Source organism: Anser anser (genome assembly GCF_964211835.1).
Source record: "Anser anser genome assembly, chromosome: 3".
NCBI lineage: Eukaryota > Metazoa > Chordata > Aves > Anseriformes > Anatidae > Anser > Anser anser.
This window is the reverse complement of record NC_139722.1, coordinates 53,811,343-53,828,695: the sequence shown is the minus strand read 5'-3', so window position 1 is coordinate 53,828,695 and position 17,353 is coordinate 53,811,343. Positions and strand designations below refer to the sequence as shown.

Here is a 17,353-nt window from a genome sequence, read left to right as displayed (position 1 = left end):
ACCTACTGCTGGCTTAGCCCTGACAGCTAAATAGCAGCCTATTCATAGAGTTAACAGAACCGATATTGACCTCTGAAATTCACATATTACATAGTAAATACATAGTAAACCAAGTGATTAAGTTCTGAAATCCTGACCATGAATAATTAAAAATATAAAGCTGATGCACATGAGAGTTCTTCCTCAGATTTAAGGATGTCCAGAGACAGAATTCTTGTTTACATTGTCCTCTGAGTTTGACACAACCAAATTCTTGCATGCTCTTTTGGTCACTACGACATCAAAGTGAGGTTAATCCGGCTTTGAACAGCTTTGCTTGCAGTAACTGTCGTTTTCATCAAGCAAACCTGTGAATCTCCCCTTCCCCATATATTCTCACGCATTCACACAGACTCTTGAGAAAGGTAAGACACTTTATTGAATTTGTTGATAAATTAAGAAAGGACTATGAACCAGACTTATGGGTCACAGGTGCTTGTAAACAGACATCACTCCCTTTCTGTGGAAAGCATGACTCAGTGTGCTCAGCCAAAAGTCACTTTCCCCAGCGTTGCTCACAGGCTGCATAGCGATGGAGGGCAGAGAAAAAGTCTTCATAGCTGATGTTCTGGTGGGAAGGCAAAGAACTGAGAAAGCAAGTTAGAAAGAGTTAAAGTAAGCTTTTATAAACATATGATTTATAGTCATAGCCAGTCAGGAATACCACTACCGAAAGCAAACTTTTGTCTTAGTAACCTGGAAAAGTTATTCTCAATAGTGTAATTGCTACACAATTCCCTAATTCGCTGCCAGTATTGTGTTACCCTCTGAATTAAAAAAGCCTATCCATTAAGGTACATGCAGCACTTCCAATTTGTGCAAGAGCTGGAGAAGCAAAGGTCTTTCCACACATGTTTTTAAGTGTCCTGGAAGTGCTCTCTGAGAGCATGTATGAGACATACAGCACCTACAGTCAGTTTAGTTATTGCCAAAGATGCAAAGCAATCCAGAGGCATTATCTTATATTGTTGCATTATCCAATCAGGGAGATTATAAAGGAAATAGAAACCTGCATAGGACTCAAAAATCCATGTAAGGAACCCCAACATGAACTGAGTTGTTAAGACTAGAAGGCGGCAGAAATTGTTTGTTAAACCTGAGAAGTAAAGCTTGCTATTGCCTAATGATGACTGATATAGCAACAAAGCCTGGAAGTATGACAGGTTCTCATTTAACAGTTCTTAAATCCTCATATCAAACTCTGGACAACTTTGTTTAGACATATTTCCTCTTACAGCTATTTCTGTAAGGTAGGTCACGTATTAAAGACTTTAGTGAGATATTTCAACCTGTTCCCACAAGAGTTACAAGCAACTCACATGATCTCTGTCAGTCTGATGTGCCATGGAAGGAACCCTAATGTGCTGTCCACAGGACCAAACTTCAAGACTAAATCAGGATCTGGAAATCCATTTGTACCTGTAAGAACGAATTAAATTAGGTTTTGTCAGATTCACCAGATTTTTTTTTTTATTTATTTTTTAAGTCCTAAAGCATCTGCTTTTTAATTGAATGTATTGTTATTGTTTTTTTTTAATAAAATAAGGCTCCTGAGGAGTCAATAATTAAGAGATCAAGAGAACAGACTGTTCTTGCACAACCTGAACAGAACTAACTGAGCAAAAGCTTAGCCAGTCACTGCAGGCCCAGATGGACTTTTTATGTCAGGAAGTTTAAGAAGTGGTAAGGCAGCAATATGAACAGTTGGACTGTTTTGAATAACAGCAAACCGTAATACTGCTGTTAAAACCAACCTGTTCTAGTTTTGTCTCGGCAAACTTGATTTTAGTAGCACAAAACACACTGCACCCTGACCCATACTTACTACAGTCTTAATGTGGATTTGCTGTCAAGTACAGTAAAAGGACCACTAACAAAAAACCTCAGAGATTCCATTGAAAAAAGAAATTGATATCAGACTGTCAAGAGAACATCTTGTAATAAATATCCTGTCAGACCCACAGCCTTAGATTTCTCAGTATTTAGCTAGACATGCAATTTAAAAAATAACTTCTACAACAAAGTTTCAGGTGACATCTTTCTGGTTAGATGAGCAAGCAAAAAAACACGTTACCTTGTTCTTCTGGTTAGTAAGCAGACAGCATGATCCACCCCAGGGCAGGACTAGATGGTGCTGAAGGAGTTCACTAGGTGCCCACATTCTTACTACTCATACCCTAAGACCCCAGTCACCATTACTCAACTACTCTAATCCCAACTCCGATGACCTCATTATCTCTACCCAGGCTCTGGAACTGTGCATACAAACAGGTGTTTAAAAACCAAAAAGCTACATTTCATTCCCCCCAAAAGTTAAGACCAAATACTGTGGTTTGATACACAGTGAAGTCTCCCCAAGATAAGCGAAGATAATTAAATCTTTAGTAGTTTGCTGTCTTGCTTAACATAAAAGCTTCCTACTGATCTTCTGAGGTTGAAGGCAAACGGTGGCCAAATGACATTATCCATGTTCCATACACTTCTGCCATGCCTAAGGAACTCCAGACCAACTCTGACCGAGAGGCAATAAGCTTAGAACAGCCTTAGTCCAGCTTTCTCTACTAATTCTAGCAAGTTGCTTAAGGCAACGTGTGGAAAACAGTTTAACACCAAGGGGGACCAAACAAGTAAGTTGATCTTCATGCACCTACCCAGCTCACCTGAAAAAGCGTTCCAGCATTTGTAACTCTACTTTGCTACAATGCTGCAACTAGTCACAATTATTGCATGGTATTTCTTGTTATCCCTCCCATTACCCATTTATTCCACAAGTTAACTGCAAATTGCTTAGATTGCATAATTTCTGCCTTCAGCAGATGAAAAGCTTAATGCTGTCTTCCCACTCTGAACTTCAGATGTTATCTACCAATTTTCTCACTTTTTTTTAAAGCAATCAAGAACCTTATACAAGCCTAAATTTACTCAGAGGAACTTAACACTGGAAGAACAAAACAGGGAATTAAGGTCCCATCTGATTTCCCTCCCCCCCGGTTTTGAAACTGAAGCTGGAGATTTCAAAAAAGTTTGCATCCTCCCTTGTCACTGAATCACTGCAATAGTAATCTTTCTGCCAGAGGTAAATAAGCTATTTTCCCAAGTGTGTGCGCTTCTAATGAAGTATTTAGATACAAGAATGCCTTGTGCCACCACTCAGAGCTTATTTCAAAGAGAGAAGTATAAAGCAGAAGCTGCTGATTTGTTGGGAACCTAGTATGTTAGTCTGAAACAGCTCGGCAGGGAAGCAGTGAATACTTAAAGCGGGGATTCTGGTGGAAGCAGACAGCTTTACTCATCAGCTGATTCAGAAGCTGAGTACTCCTCAGCTGGCCAGCTCAGCAGCAGGATCTTCAACACTGCAATGGCTTTTCAAACAGGAAAAGAACTTCAGACAGCCCAGTTAATTCTAAGATTTCCTTCTGGTTCCTATCTGAAGAAGGAAAATGAGAACGGACACTGTAGTATTACTGTCAGAACAGCCTATTAAAACACAGTACTGTGCTTTCCACCCTGCATCCATTTCCCTACCTGCAAATATCAACACTACAGATACTTGTATGTGGCAACACCCTCAGAGCTGCTAAGGTTAAAGTGCTCTTCAAGTTTAGCACACAAAAGACAGAAGGATTTGAGAGCAGAATCTGAACAAAAAGCCAAAAGACTTGGACAACCAAGGGACAGGAATCTGGCAACATCCCTTCTAGATCAGGAGTTCCGTAAGGAAAACGTGAAAGAATTTGTGAAGTTGATAGCACCACCCTTCTCCACATAGATTTTCTAGGGCAACTTGAACAACCTTGTAATCATATTCCTTACTGGGAAGGTAGACAGCAAGCAGACAATGCTACAATGCAGTGGCACCTGCTTTTCTGAGGCATTGCTCAGAACAAAGTACACTTACAGTGGAGAAAACCCAGGCTGTAAGAATTGGAGCAAGAATGGATAAAGAACCCCAAATTTCCACGTGACAACCCAGAACCGCACCATTTAAGAACCAGACTTCAATAACAGCATCCTAAACATAAGAAATTATAAAATAAACTATATTACCAGGTATTTAAATTAATATCTGAGAAAAAAAAAGATTTACAGAAGTCACCATGACCCCTAAGAACACAGCTACTCAAATACTGCTTTTCAGAATTCCCTCTCAACTGTGATCAGCAACTCAGACCTTCACATCCCATACCTTGCAATTAAGGATGCACAGAAGCTAAGCCTGACTACAACTAAGACAAGCAGTTTCATCAGCTAACTTGGTCATCAAAGATGAGTTCTTCCAACTGTCCTAAACATTAAAACCAAGCAAATTAATAAGCAGGACTAGTTATAGATACTATCCTTAGTTACAAGCCACAGGTTAAGCTGCCTATTTTGAGAAGTTTACAGTTTTGACAGACTAAAAATCAATATTTCTTTTCCTGCGTTCAGCTATCATGCATTACTTGAACAATAGATCTGCTTGATTTTTAAGGCTATGCAGACTAGACCTAGTGCTTTTAAGATATGCAGACACTTAAAGTACAAGGATAGAAGATCAGAAACAAGTGTTGGAGAAGCTTCAGTTCAGCAGCATTGGCCAAAACACATACATGGGCATCACTGGCACCAGTTCTTCCCAATGAGCGACTGTTTTAGGGAGGCAGTTATTCCCTTCCTTAAGTCACCTTTGGAGTATAATAGGCATCTAAGACATCTACATTACTCCCTGAGGTATCATATTAAACACCTGTTTAAACACTCCATTACAGTGAGGAAGTATCATGCAGTATGCTGAAGGGATAGAATTTAGTTTGACATTAAGATTAAAAGCATCTCAACTCCCACTGCAGTCAATCTGCCCAGCAATCCGGCTGACCAATTATTTGAGAACAACAAAAAAATCTCAGACTTCAGTTAATGGAAGCCACACTGTAACAGCATGCCTGCAGACATCCAAGTTCAAGTGTGCTAACTGAAACTCAAACCCTGCCAGGGTAGTCAGTCACAATTAACATGCATGGATCTTCTAGGAAAGAAGATGAAGTATTCCAGCTCTGTAGTGTGACTAGGAATTTGAAGGCTTTATCTAAACTGCTCCTCCTTCACGTCAGATGAGGGCAGCCCTGCCCTTTGCACAACTATTGCATGCAGCCATGCACCTCAGTGCAGAGTCAGTAATCTGTGTGGATTAGTAATGGAAATAACTAATTTGAGTTACACAGAAGCAAACGATCAGCAAGTGCACTACCATTTGCACCCAGGGCACTAGTTTCGCAGCTATAACAGCTTTAATTCCTCTAACTAAATCTAGAAAAAGACTCACACAGACTTGTGGCTTGCTATCTTCCAAGAAAGTAACCTTAGGTATAAATCTAGTTTCAACTATCTCAGCAGTACTTTTTTCAGAAAGTTCATTACAGAATTTACAAGCTCTGTGGGATGTTCTATAAAGATCAGACTCCCTATTTAGCTTAGGGTTTCCTTTCAGGCTCTTTATTTAAACAGAAAGCAGCAACAAAACGTCAAGAAATGTTTAGCATAAGTCAGAAAGCAATGCTTATCATGGTAAGAACACACATTAACATCCCCTCCTCCCCACAGACCATGTCATACTTACTACTTAACAAGTTGTCTAACTCGTTCACGTCCAGGTCTGTATATGTTCTTTGCTGCTGTGCTACCAACTGACAAAAGTTCTGAGCAGCTTTTATTATGTCTGCTTTTCCATCTTCTGGAGACAGCACCTTCAATGTAGATTGGCAATTTAAAACTGAAAGTACAAAACACAGTTTAAAAGCAACAGAAATATGGTTGCTTTGAATGTGCTTTAAATATTCACACGATATACGACTGAAAGTAACTTGGTTTACTTCATACAGAAGCATACATCATCCAGCTGTTACAGAAATGGGTAAGAAACATCTAGATTTGCTGTATTACTAAAAAGCAAGCTTGAAGCAACGATTTTGAGGAGTCCTGTGAGATGCAGTTTAATTAAAGTTGGCCTTGAAACGCAGAGGCTGTTCCAAGGAATTTACATTGGTTTTTATCATGCTGTCAGGCAAAGCAGTAAGAACAGGCTGCATAGCTATTGACTTGAGGGTGGCAAGCAATGCAGGAAGACTTGCAGTTCAGTGAAGAAAAAGCAAATCTAATTCTTATCCTATAGGAGGAAGGTGTTTTAACAGCTACTTTGAACATTCATGTGACAGTATGATTACTTCAAGGCCCTCCCTGTATATGATAAGAGGATTTCCATAGCACTTCATACTTGATGCAAGAGTTGCAATATTGATCTAAGATTACTACAGAGAAGCTAAGTAATACTACCAGAATTTATCCATTGGTCTGTAATTATGACTAATTTAAGAGGACATTTCACAACAACCTTATCCACGTCTACACTACTGTGAGGCAGGAGTCCTCTCACACAACACAACTTTCATCACAGTGCGTTCTAATACAGTACCTAGGAGGCAGACTTAAAGGAAGCTGAAGACTACAATTCACCAGTGTACTAAACACAGCTTGAGGTAACTGGGTTAAATACTAGCGCTGTTACTGTGTTTTGTACCTGTGCACACATTAGACTGATACAAAACATATCACAGTTATTAACCAGATACTTAAAAACCAGCATTTCTTAAAAACTGCAGAATCTGACTACAAAAGACAGAATGCAGTCCTAAGAACACTCAAAAAAGCTCTATCAATGGTCACCACAATAAAATTTTCTTGAAAACATTTAATTGATTTGTCATATAGAGAAATAGTCTTTAACATCACATCAGTGCTGATAAAAGACGCTCAGCTTTACTTTTGGCAAGAAACAAGAAATTGTTTCCTATTATAAACTGGACAGAAACCAGTTGTTCAAAGTAGGAAGCATCTGGTCTGGCTATGGAGCCTTCTGTGTAAGAATGAAAGATTCTGAAGAGAACAGAAGCCACCTCTGCTTTTCGTGACTTCCAGTACAAAAAATTCCCGAGATTTAAATGTATCCTTTCAGTCAGGAAGTCTGAGAAGTCTTTCACTAGTTCATTTGAACTCAACATGAATATCCCAACTGAGATAAGTGCAGCTAAGTGTGCTAGAGTTTAAGACATTAACAGCAGGTCTACTCTACTCTCTTCTAGTTATTTCAGTCTTCACAGGGATAAGAAGAACACTAAACACAGATGTTTCCATGTAAATGCTAGCATCTTAGCCTAAGGTGCTTACAAAGGTAACTTAATACTACAACTTTGGACTTCACATTGCCCTGTAAGCTCTTGTAGGGGAAGCAAAACTCTGCCAGTAGCACCTTAAATGCAGTTTAATGTACTACAGCTGGCAAGGTGTAGTAGAAAGAGTTAAAGAAAAAACGATGTAATATGATTGTCTTAAATCTGTTATTAAAACTTACGCTCTGCTTAAATATGAATTGTAGTTAGAAAAGCTGTAAATATCAGCCTATCCCTCTGAGGCACAGTCCTAATTTAAAAGTAATTTAAAACATTTTACATGGACTTCTAGTGTGTATGCCTATCAGCATACTTTATTAAAAGTGAATACTTACAACAGATAGTATTGAATCAGGAGCATTCACCTTGAAATATATTCCTGTTTTCTACTTCCTGCAGAAATTACTATCAAGAGCTTATTTTTTAAGCCCTTTCCCTTCCTGGTTACCCATTAATATGACAACCGATGATACTGCTCTTCCCTTCCTTCCTCCCAGCTTTGATGTATGAGCGTAAATTTGGCAAGGTGGAAGTACATGCACTGTAGCCTAACACCAATTCCCTTACACTAGCTCAAGTGCTTTTTTCAACTCTCAGCAAGGGAATTTCTCACTCTAACCATGAGAAGTTGAGCTACACTGATACATTAAAGTGTGTGGCACAATAGCCAGGCTAAAGGGAAGATCCACCTAGGCAGTAATGATTGCTAGGAGCAGGGAAGAACAACACCTCACTATTAGTTACAAACAAGCAATCACAGTGAAAGTTTAATACTAGCTCAGGAAGGCTGTACATGTTCTGATAATCAGTAGGTTATGAAAGACAAGGTCATAGTACAGCGAAATGTACTTAAGTAAAAGCAGTTATGATTTATATACAGCTATTTAAAGTCATACCAATTCCCTGCCCAGCCACAATCCACCTTACCTTGATCAGCTTTCTCTTGATTTGCAAATTCCATGGTGTATTTGGAACAATCTAGTCCTAAGAGTTCCTGCTGCTGTTTTAAAATTTCATCCATCAGTCTCGAATTATTCCTCTTGAAAATACCTTTAAAAAAAAAAAAGGTTGCACATCAGCCACCTTCTGTAAAGTACTACAAAAACAAATCTGATACTGTGAAGGAGGAAAAAAAGAATCAGGCAGTCAGTGCTGGTTTCTAACGGGATTTCACAAGTACGGTTAAGAATCCAAAGCAAATTCTACTGCACGTGACTAATTTCAGTGACCTTGCAAGAGCATATGCAGGGAGACAACTCTCATGTGCTTTTGTTCCTCTTTTACTCAGCCTGGTTTAAGCAGCAAGCTGCAATTGCATAACAGATAGTTTAAGAATCACTTCACTGTCCTTGGTATGCTGAGCACCAGTCTGACAGCAATACCCTACCACCACAGGAAGATCAAGTCACCATAACACCAATTTTTTTCACTGCCCCACACTGCCAGGGATTTCCTATCGACATCAGCTACCGCTTACCGCCACATCATTAAGGCCAAGGGCTATCAAAGCAAGTCACCACAAAGTGAGCCAGAAGACTAAATCAGTGTGTCAGGTGACATTGCCAAAGCCACAGATTTCCTAATATGAGAATTTCACAAGCTACATATTGCAAGGAGCAATGCAGTCCCCAAGGCCTTCTTAATACTCGTACACTTACTGTAGATGCATTTTGAACACAAGAAACTACAAAAACTTGGTTAGGCAAGCATACTTGGATTTCTGTTCTGGAGTAAATTTTAGCTTTTAATAGTGATGCCATGCAACTATTTCTAACTACAAACCACGGTTAAGTGTTAAAGCTTAAATATTTACAATGCAAGAGTGTGGCTAAGCATATTTGCTTAGGAACTGATAATGCTTTCATCACTCGGCATTCGGGGTTGTTACTAAGAGCTTAAGCTTCATTCAGGGATCCTACGTCAAGGACTTCTGCTGACCAGTCCAAAAGCATGCAGACAATCAGCTTACCACTCAAGAAACACCAAATTTGTACCCAACTTCCCAGTCATGCTTATGATTTAATCACCTCAACCTGATTCTAGGATTAGAAACTGTTCCACCAGCAGTTTCCACATCGGTAGTAGGCCAAACAGCACAGAAGCTTTGGGTTAAGACCATGATACATCAGGAGTTAGTTTGCAACATGAAGACATACAACACATTTAATATACTCGTGAGCTCGTGGGTTTATATAGACTTCATTAGAGGTTCTAACAGGTGGTTAACGCACGTGTTTTTCTTCACACCCTGGCCAATTCCTGCAAAAAATATAACTTATTTCATTACACATCTTAGGGATGCCTATAACTGATTTCACATCCTGACAGATGAGCAGATCTCAGTAAGACAGCACTCTTGACAGACACATGCGTCAGGCAACACTTTCACTGATGTTGAATTCATCACAATTGTTATACTTTGTGCTCCTGCTTACTAGTGTATATTCATATATATCAGATGCTGAGATTGCTTTATGCAATACTGCTTGATAGGACTACTTGGATGAGCCTGCTTTGTGCATTAGCACTGAACATCTTCCTTACTCTTCAGGTCAGCAGCAGCACAGCTACAGCACTGCTAATTCAGGGCCATCTTCAAGAAGAATCTGTACAAAGCTGAGTGTGCCTCACACCTATAAGTCACTTGGTTTCCAGCTGCTCCAAGACCAAAATGTAACCTTCAATATTCATAAAAAGAGTTGGCAAAATCAGGGAAAGCTCCCGATCTGGGAAACAGCTGCTGTTTCCTTCCCCACCCAACACTAACATCATCAATTCTTTTCTCATGAGAAGGTACTGCTATTCCAGTCACAGACTGGTGGGCCAGATTTAAGGATCCACTCCTCAGCTCTGAAGTAAATGAAGACACTGAGGAGAACAGACAGGAGAACAGACTAAGGTGCCTACTGAGCTCCGAAACAAAGAAGTCCTTCATGCACGCAGTCCATGCTGAAGACATGCCACATGCATCAATGAGCTCTAGCTGATCATTATCAGCATTTCACTTCTACTCTCAGTTAGCTCATCCATCTCTTTAGTTGTTCAAATCAGGATCCTACTTTGTTCTTGGAATAGCAGGTAAGCTGTAACCTGTTGTAGCTGTATTGTGCATTTGTAGCATACCTTTTGAGAAAGACCTCCGCATCGAATGCCAGCTGATACGCCAACCTCAACACAGCTGCAGTTTGCCTGCAGAGATGACCCCAAAGCACATCAGAGGGATTTAATTTAAAGGATTTCATTTAAAGCCAACAGCATCTGGGAACTTTACTCTGTCACTGTTTTCTCACTCAACACACAACAGACTGTTTCTTATGACTGCACAGGATAGAGAAGATGTAGGCAGCAGCACACATGGACCAAACTCACATTTGACTTGAAAATTATTTATGTGGTAGTAGCTCAGATACGCACTCCCTTCCCTTACCATATCTCCAAAATTCAATTTGTCTACAAGGTGAATTTTTTTAAACTTCATTTGAAAATATATTCAAGCTAGTTCTGAAGACGCTGTTGCTAACTTATGCATGATAAACATAGTGAAAAAGTCAGAGTGTAGCAATTCAGTAACACAACTCAAGTGTCCCAAGGCAGGCAAGTAAGCCTTCATTTAAAACTACCTCCCAATTTTGTTCAGTCTTCCATACAAGCTGAAAGCAAGTCTATAATATGATTTCAATAGGAAAGTTAGTTTGACGAGAGATCTAATAATTTTTACTAATGCTGTAACTGTTTGCTGTTAAGCAGGGAAGATTTCAGCACTACCAGGGTTTTGGATATAGAACAAACATGAGATTTTCACTATTCCCAATTAGAAATAATTTGTTTCTGAAAAGCATGCTTGAGGAGTGTGTATATTCCAGCAAGTTAAGTGCTTTAAGAATTATGTATACTTAAGCACTACCACTCCCAAAGCAAGAGAAAAACTTCAAAGTTTTTCTTTTTTCTTCAAAAAGAAAAACTTCATTTTTTTCCCTTGTTTTATGCTTTTAAAACAAATACCGAGAATGCGTTAGCGATTTCTAGGCATAGTTCTTCTTTCTACAAGATGAGCTGCAAGCCCACTACTGATCATTAGTTCCCAGCCACACAACAGCTGAGGCAAACCAGAAGCACTTGGGCTTTCTGCCGTAGCCCTGCCGTTACACAGGTCTTTTCTGTGACACACCTTGGGCTCTGTTCTAGAGTAGTCACAAGCCCTGCCATTTGCAATCAGCTGTGGTGCTGCAGCATAGAGACCGACGAACATAGATCATGAAGGTGTGCAGGTGCAGCAGAAGCAGGGCACAGAACTGGGGGAACCCCCGGGACCCAAGGAGCACCAGGTGGCGTCAGCCACTCGTCCAGCCGGACAACCACAGCCACCACCTGCTCACGGCTTGGTAGCCCCATGGGGTTCAACACTCTCAGTTGCCCTGCTATTTAAAGCAGCACAGTCTGGTAAGACACAGGAGAAGAGTCTCTTCCCTACAAGAGAACCTTACTAAAAGCTCAGCGTAAGGAAGAACACATCTCCATGGCGTTTCAGTTACCTGCTTTTTCCCAACTCTCTTCCAGTGCCAACAGTCATCCAGTAACAAGCCTGTTTGAAGCACTGAACTATTAACAGCTTGAGAAACATCAGATCTCAACCCAATTCAAATAATGTACTTGCAAGAAACTGTTATAACCCAAGAACAGCTTCTGCCTACATCCCCATGTTGGATCATGCTGGCTGCAGTTATTGGAAGAAAGCGGGGTTTGTGTCATTAGACCTCACAGGACACTAAGAGCTAGGAAACGCCTTAGGCTCTTCTATTCCAAGAATCCAGAAAAAAACAGAAGCCACGTTTGAAACTAGCTGAGGTCACTTTAGTCTCATCTATATTGAAGCCACTGAAGCCATAGCTAACCAAGCAGGAAGGATTCAGAGCAGCACTAGGCAAACGCTCCTCCCACATTTCTTCCTGAAGGGATGTGCTGTGCCTGGACAACAAGAGCTCGCCAGCAGCCAAAAGATTACTGCTTCCATACTACCCAGGCCTATAAGAAGCTCACCTTGTACAGATTAGCATTAGACCGTATTACATATGTTGTCTGAAGAACCCGCCAGCTGAACACCGAAACAGTTGCTCAATGTGAAGTTTCACAGGGTTAGAGGACCCACAGCAGGAACTACACGACGCTGGTATCAAGTGTTCCAGTGACACAAAGCCACGACGCACTTGGCTCCCCCATCTAGGTGAGCACACAAATAGTTTTATGCGCTGATCACATCTACCCAACTACCAAATAGTCTGGAAGAGCCTAGATTGCAGCTAATAAAAGATTATTTGGTTTCCTACTGTACTTTATTCTTTCAAAGAATTTCTAAAAGAAAATTGGTCAGAAGTAAAAGTTCACTGGAGAGCTAAATCCAGTATAAAGAAACTCAAGTTCTCACCACAGTAAAGTAGTACTACAGGCTTTAACAAGACTTCAAGCAGAAGCATCTCTTCAGGAGCTCTAAGTATTGAAATGCCAAGACTCTGCATGCCCCCTGAAAATGCTCTAGACTTGTCCCAGGCTATTTCTGGAAAGCTTCTGATAACAGAAATAACACTCAAGGAACATCTCATGACTAGCAAATAACTTTAACAGGAGGAGGTATCTAATACCGGCCAAAGGCTACCCAGCAGGTTAGCTCAGCTGCTGCTCCGTAACTGCAGCCACAGCCTTCTGACTGCGGGAGAGCTGCATTATTTCCTCCGAGACAAGATCTTGACTAGCATAGATGGATTTCTACCAAGTAATAGGACTGGGAACACAGACGTCCACAAAAATAAATCCTTGATCAAAAACCTATTTAAATCAAGATTTAGCCAATCTGAATTTGATAACCAAGGCACACACTGTAGCATGAACCTTGTTGGTGCTTTGATTTGTTGCATAGTCAGGAAGTATTTCGAAAACTGGGAGAAAGAAAAAGGCCCCTAAACACCAGAGACAACACAAGAATGCCATCTTAGGCCCTGCTTGGGAAAAGTGTCTGGTTTGCACACCACAAGACATATCACACCACATTTATTACAGCACAAGACAGCTATTTGTATTACAGTTCTCTTGCATTATGCAAGGACTCGTACTCCAGTCTTCTGGAATACTGATTTTTGCAGATTCAGAGAAGACAGCCAGGTACTCAGTAAGGATCCCCAAGTATTACTCGGTGTCTCTGTACCGTACCGGATTCTCTTGCCATTGTCCTTCAGACTCAGCTAACCGCAGCCAAGCTGCCCTTAGAGTTACTAGTGCGGCTGCTGCAGCACACCGGGGTCAGTTGGGATGCAGTTACTTAGTTTGAAGAGCTATGAATATGAAAACAATCTTCTTTTTAGTCAGTTTGTCAAAAATACAGAAAGTCACTACTATAAACACACAACCAGCTTATCTGCTATTTCTTCTTCTCGGAAGAATGCCACACTTCCCCCTTTTTCCCATAGGCGATCCAACTAAGGTCACATTTTTAATTTAAGCCTTCTACAGGAAGCTGACAAAACAGTTCCTTCCAGAGGACACAGCCATGGAAGAGCACTCTTGTAAACAAAGTTTCCTGCTTCAACGAGAAAAATCTCACTACTACAAGGATGCAGTGAAGGAAGAAACAAAGCACACTCCAATCCATCTAATTAAGAAGCAGAGCCCTGGTCATCATGTCTTCTTTGTGGCCAGTATCAGTGGTGACAGCACACCTTTGCTGGGTCAATGGCTGGTACAGCTGTACGAGCACAGCCCCTCACTGCAGCAGCTCAGCACACCACAGCTAAGTCCCACCACCTGAGAAGATGAAAATGAGCAAAGCACAACCAAGATTCAGCCTCTGCTACTGAGGGGAGCACACAGTACGTGACTTTTTCCAGTTTCACTTACTAGCGTTACTGCTGAGGGTTCCGTCCATCCGTCGCCTACCATTCAGAACTGGATTTAGCAACAAGTCTGTGAGGCACTGCAACGCCCTACTTAGCCATAAGCCCATCTGGAAGCGCTCGATGCTCAATCCAGGCACCGTAAGAGGCTCAGCACGGAAGGAAAGGCTAATACCCGCTATCACCAACAGCCCGAGTACACTCAAGCCACGTGAATGACTACTTGCTCAGAGCTCACTCTCTGACACCGTTTTAAAAGGCTCAAATTCCTTTTGCTGTGCAAAGCACAGATATGGCTGGTATCCCACAAAACGCAGTGAAAGCCTGTGAAGAACATGGATGTGTAATAGCAGGCTAATCTCATCAAGCCTGAGAGTTTGGCAAAAGCTAATGATTTAAAACCACTTCATTGCTGTGGATTAAGGCTTGCCTTCATCAATTATGTACCAACAAATTGGAACTCAAGGTGCTAATTAAACCAGCATATCAAAGGGACTAATAGAATTAGCTGTGGAAAAATATTATTTCCTGAGCTGAAAGTGAAGAGATCACACCTCCATTTTCAAATTTTAAGGATACTAACAAAACTTACACCCATGCTTAAGTTGCATGCTAGAAACTAATATATGGGAACAGCAAACAAACTCTATACAAAATAATTTATTTCTGAACTGCTGACAAAGACAATTGTTCTGCAAGGTTACTTCAACTACAATCCTCTTCAGAGGTCATAACCTCGTCATTTCTGGCCATCATCTTTACAGTCCTCTCTAACAGAGAGTCTTGGATCTGACTGGATCTCAGCACGTGTTCTGGAGAAGCAGAAGTAGCTTTTCCACAGTGAAAACATACATGATAGAAGTTCTGATGTCTCCTTTCCAGACAGAATCTCAGTGACGGTGGCTGCTTAAGCATTTGCGAGTGTTGTCTCCCTGCTCAGCGCTGTTCACTTTGCAATCATTCAAATCTGAAAAGCGAGAGCACTAAGAAATGTGATTCTCAGCTGGATCTGTTCCTCAGGTCAGCTCACGTACATATTTGCACAGTAAAATGCAAAGATCTGAAGAGATTAAGTGTACAGAAGCAACAGGCAATATTGCAGACAGTTGGAGGTTTAGCAGAAAATACAGAGACCCCATACACTCAACTCTCTCTCTTCAGGCCACAATGGAAACTCCTACTCTTGTTTACTATCAATATTGGGTCTGCTCCACTTAGCCTGGTTGAATGCTTTCCAAGCTGAGAGCAAAAACATCAACACATAAATAGCTTTTCAGAAGGCACTGCCTTCTCTGTCCTTGAGAGGACACGCAAACGTTCTATACCATTGCTTGGCTTCCAAATGAGGAAGGAAGTATTCTCCCACTGAAACACAATGTAACAAAGTTCTGCAACGGCCCTACACAGGTCAGTTTAAATTGGTAAGTGACTAGTGTTAAGCCCAGTTACTTATAAAGATCTTAGAAAGTTTGGTGAAAGTCAAGCCACTTGAGTCTTATATCATGTATGAAGGCCCAGACATGAAACAAGAGCTATCAGTGGCAGTCATTAAAGAAAAAACAAACAAAACACACAGAAGCCTATGCTCAGGGAAAGGCCTCCACAGATGCTTTTGCTCCCTTGATCGCAACAGATACCACCTATTTTGGTAGGATGCACAGCTGAGCTTCTCCTGAAAGACGGCTACAAGACAAGTGTTACAGACAGTACCTCTACCCTGCCATAAACATACAGAGCTGGTCTAATTTACATGACATCTCTAGATGGCCATCAGAAGGGGCTCAAAACAACAGCTGAACATTGGTGTCTGACAGTCTCACCACTGACACTAAGCGCACCAAGATCTTCAGCGTGAAGCTCTCTCCTCCAGAGAGGACAGGAGCATAGGAGGCAGTCCATCTCTTGGATTATCAGCTCTTCAGAGCTGAAAGCTTGCCTAGTCTCAGTTGCGGATTATCCCTCAGCAGCTGGGCAGGAAGTTCAGCTAAGGAAATCTTGAATACGGTTGGTTTCATCTTCTTGACAGGAAATAGCATGAGAAGGACTTTTCCATGATTGCTGCACAGAATCTGAGCAATCTGCTTGCTCAGATTGCTTCTGAGAAGAAACTCAGATCTAACCTTTATGATTCTGAGTGATGTGGAATCAAAATATCCACAAAAGCAGGAGTGCCTTATGCCTGAGACCCAGTAACAAATGAAATCACAGATCAGACACAAACAACACCAGAGCTTTTGCATGTGCTTACCCAGAGCTAACTCAAGCTTCATGTACCACAGGTGCTTACGCTGAACGCAGACCGTTTCTTTCAGTTCACCATACCAGCAGGCTGTACCCATTCAAGTTCAACTACCTGACAACACTGCCTCTTCACAGGAGAACGAATGCATGAAAACAGGTGGCTACTGACACCCACACCCAGCCCTGGATGTCCGTACCCTGCTCAAACCGAACCTGTGGGTGCACAGAGCCCTCGGCTCTCCACCAGCAGACCCCAACGGGCACGGCGCCCGGGCGCCAGGGGCTCTGGCCAGCTCGGGGCCGGGGCACCCCCCCCGCACTCACCGTTATGGTCGTAGACGCTGACGTAGGAGATGCCCACCGCCATGCACCACACCACCAGGCTGGCCATGTCCGCGTAGCTCGGCTCCTCCTCGGTCACCACCAGCCCCACGTGCACCGGCAGCTTGCGCAGCGCCCTCCCGTCGGGCCGCCAGCGCCGCCGGCTCAGCGCCGCTCCGCGGGGCCCCTTCCTCCTCCCGCCCCCCCCACCGCACTCCCGTCGCGGCGCGGGGCCGGCCGGCCGCAGGGCGAGCGCGGCGGGGGCGAGCAGGGCGCACGAGGCGGCGACGACGGCGGCGGCGGCGCGCGGCGCGGCGAGCAGGGCGCGCTGCAGGCAGAGCAGGGCGCGCAGCAGGGCGTGCAGCGCGCGCCACGCCAGGCCCCCCGCGCCGCTCATGGGGGCGCGCGCGGCGGCGCCAACGGCCGCAACGGTAACGGCGCGAGGCGGCGCGGGCCGGGAGGGGCAGGGGAAGGCCGGGAGGGTGCCGCCGCCTCAGGAGCGGGCCGCCGCCCGCCCCGCCATCGCCTCACTGAGCCCGAGGCCCCCGCCCGGCCGCTGCCGCCCGCGCCGCCATATCCCGGCCCCCGCCCGGCCCCTTCCCCTCTCACCCCCCCACGCGCCCGCACGCCGTTGGCCGCCCGGCGCAGCCGCGTCACTTCCGCCCACGG

At 42.9% G+C, this 17,353-nt stretch overlaps 1 protein-coding gene across 2 annotated transcripts; it reads right to left on the bottom strand.

Annotated features, from left to right (window-relative positions):
* Positions 1-393: 393 nt before the first annotated feature.
* Positions 394-17,249, bottom strand: NUS1 (NUS1 dehydrodolichyl diphosphate synthase subunit). Of its 2 annotated transcripts, XM_083828994.1 has the most exons (5): positions 16,688-17,249; positions 8,169-8,291; positions 5,636-5,788; positions 1,359-1,458; positions 394-626 (listed from the first exon to the last, which is right to left on the bottom strand). In XM_083828994.1, exons 1-5 carry the CDS (start codon positions 17,079-17,081, stop codon positions 536-538), a joined length of 861 nt encoding a protein of 286 aa, XP_083685120.1. In that variant the 5' UTR covers positions 17,082-17,249; the 3' UTR covers positions 394-535. The 2 variants fall into 2 exon arrangements, with proteins under 2 accessions (XP_083685120.1, XP_083685121.1); XM_083828995.1 differs by lacking the exons at positions 394-626; positions 1,359-1,458 and adding an exon at positions 1,471-3,466.
* Between the last annotated feature and the right edge of the window lie 104 nt (positions 17,250-17,353).

Bases quoted from the DNA above. Each gene is read 5' to 3' on its own strand.
- NUS1 (XM_083828994.1), bottom strand. From the start codon at position 17,081: ATGAGCGGCGCGGGGGGCCTGGCGTGGCGCGCGCTGCACGCCCTGCTG. The intron at 1,459-5,635 runs GTAAGTATGACA...TCGTTCTTACAG, and splicing joins GTTAGACAACTTGTTAAGTA to GTACAAATGGATTTCCAGAT. The intron at 627-1,358 runs GTGAGTTGCTTG...TTGCTTTCTCAG, and splicing joins ATCAGACTGACAGAGATCAT to TTCTTTGCCTTCCCACCAGA.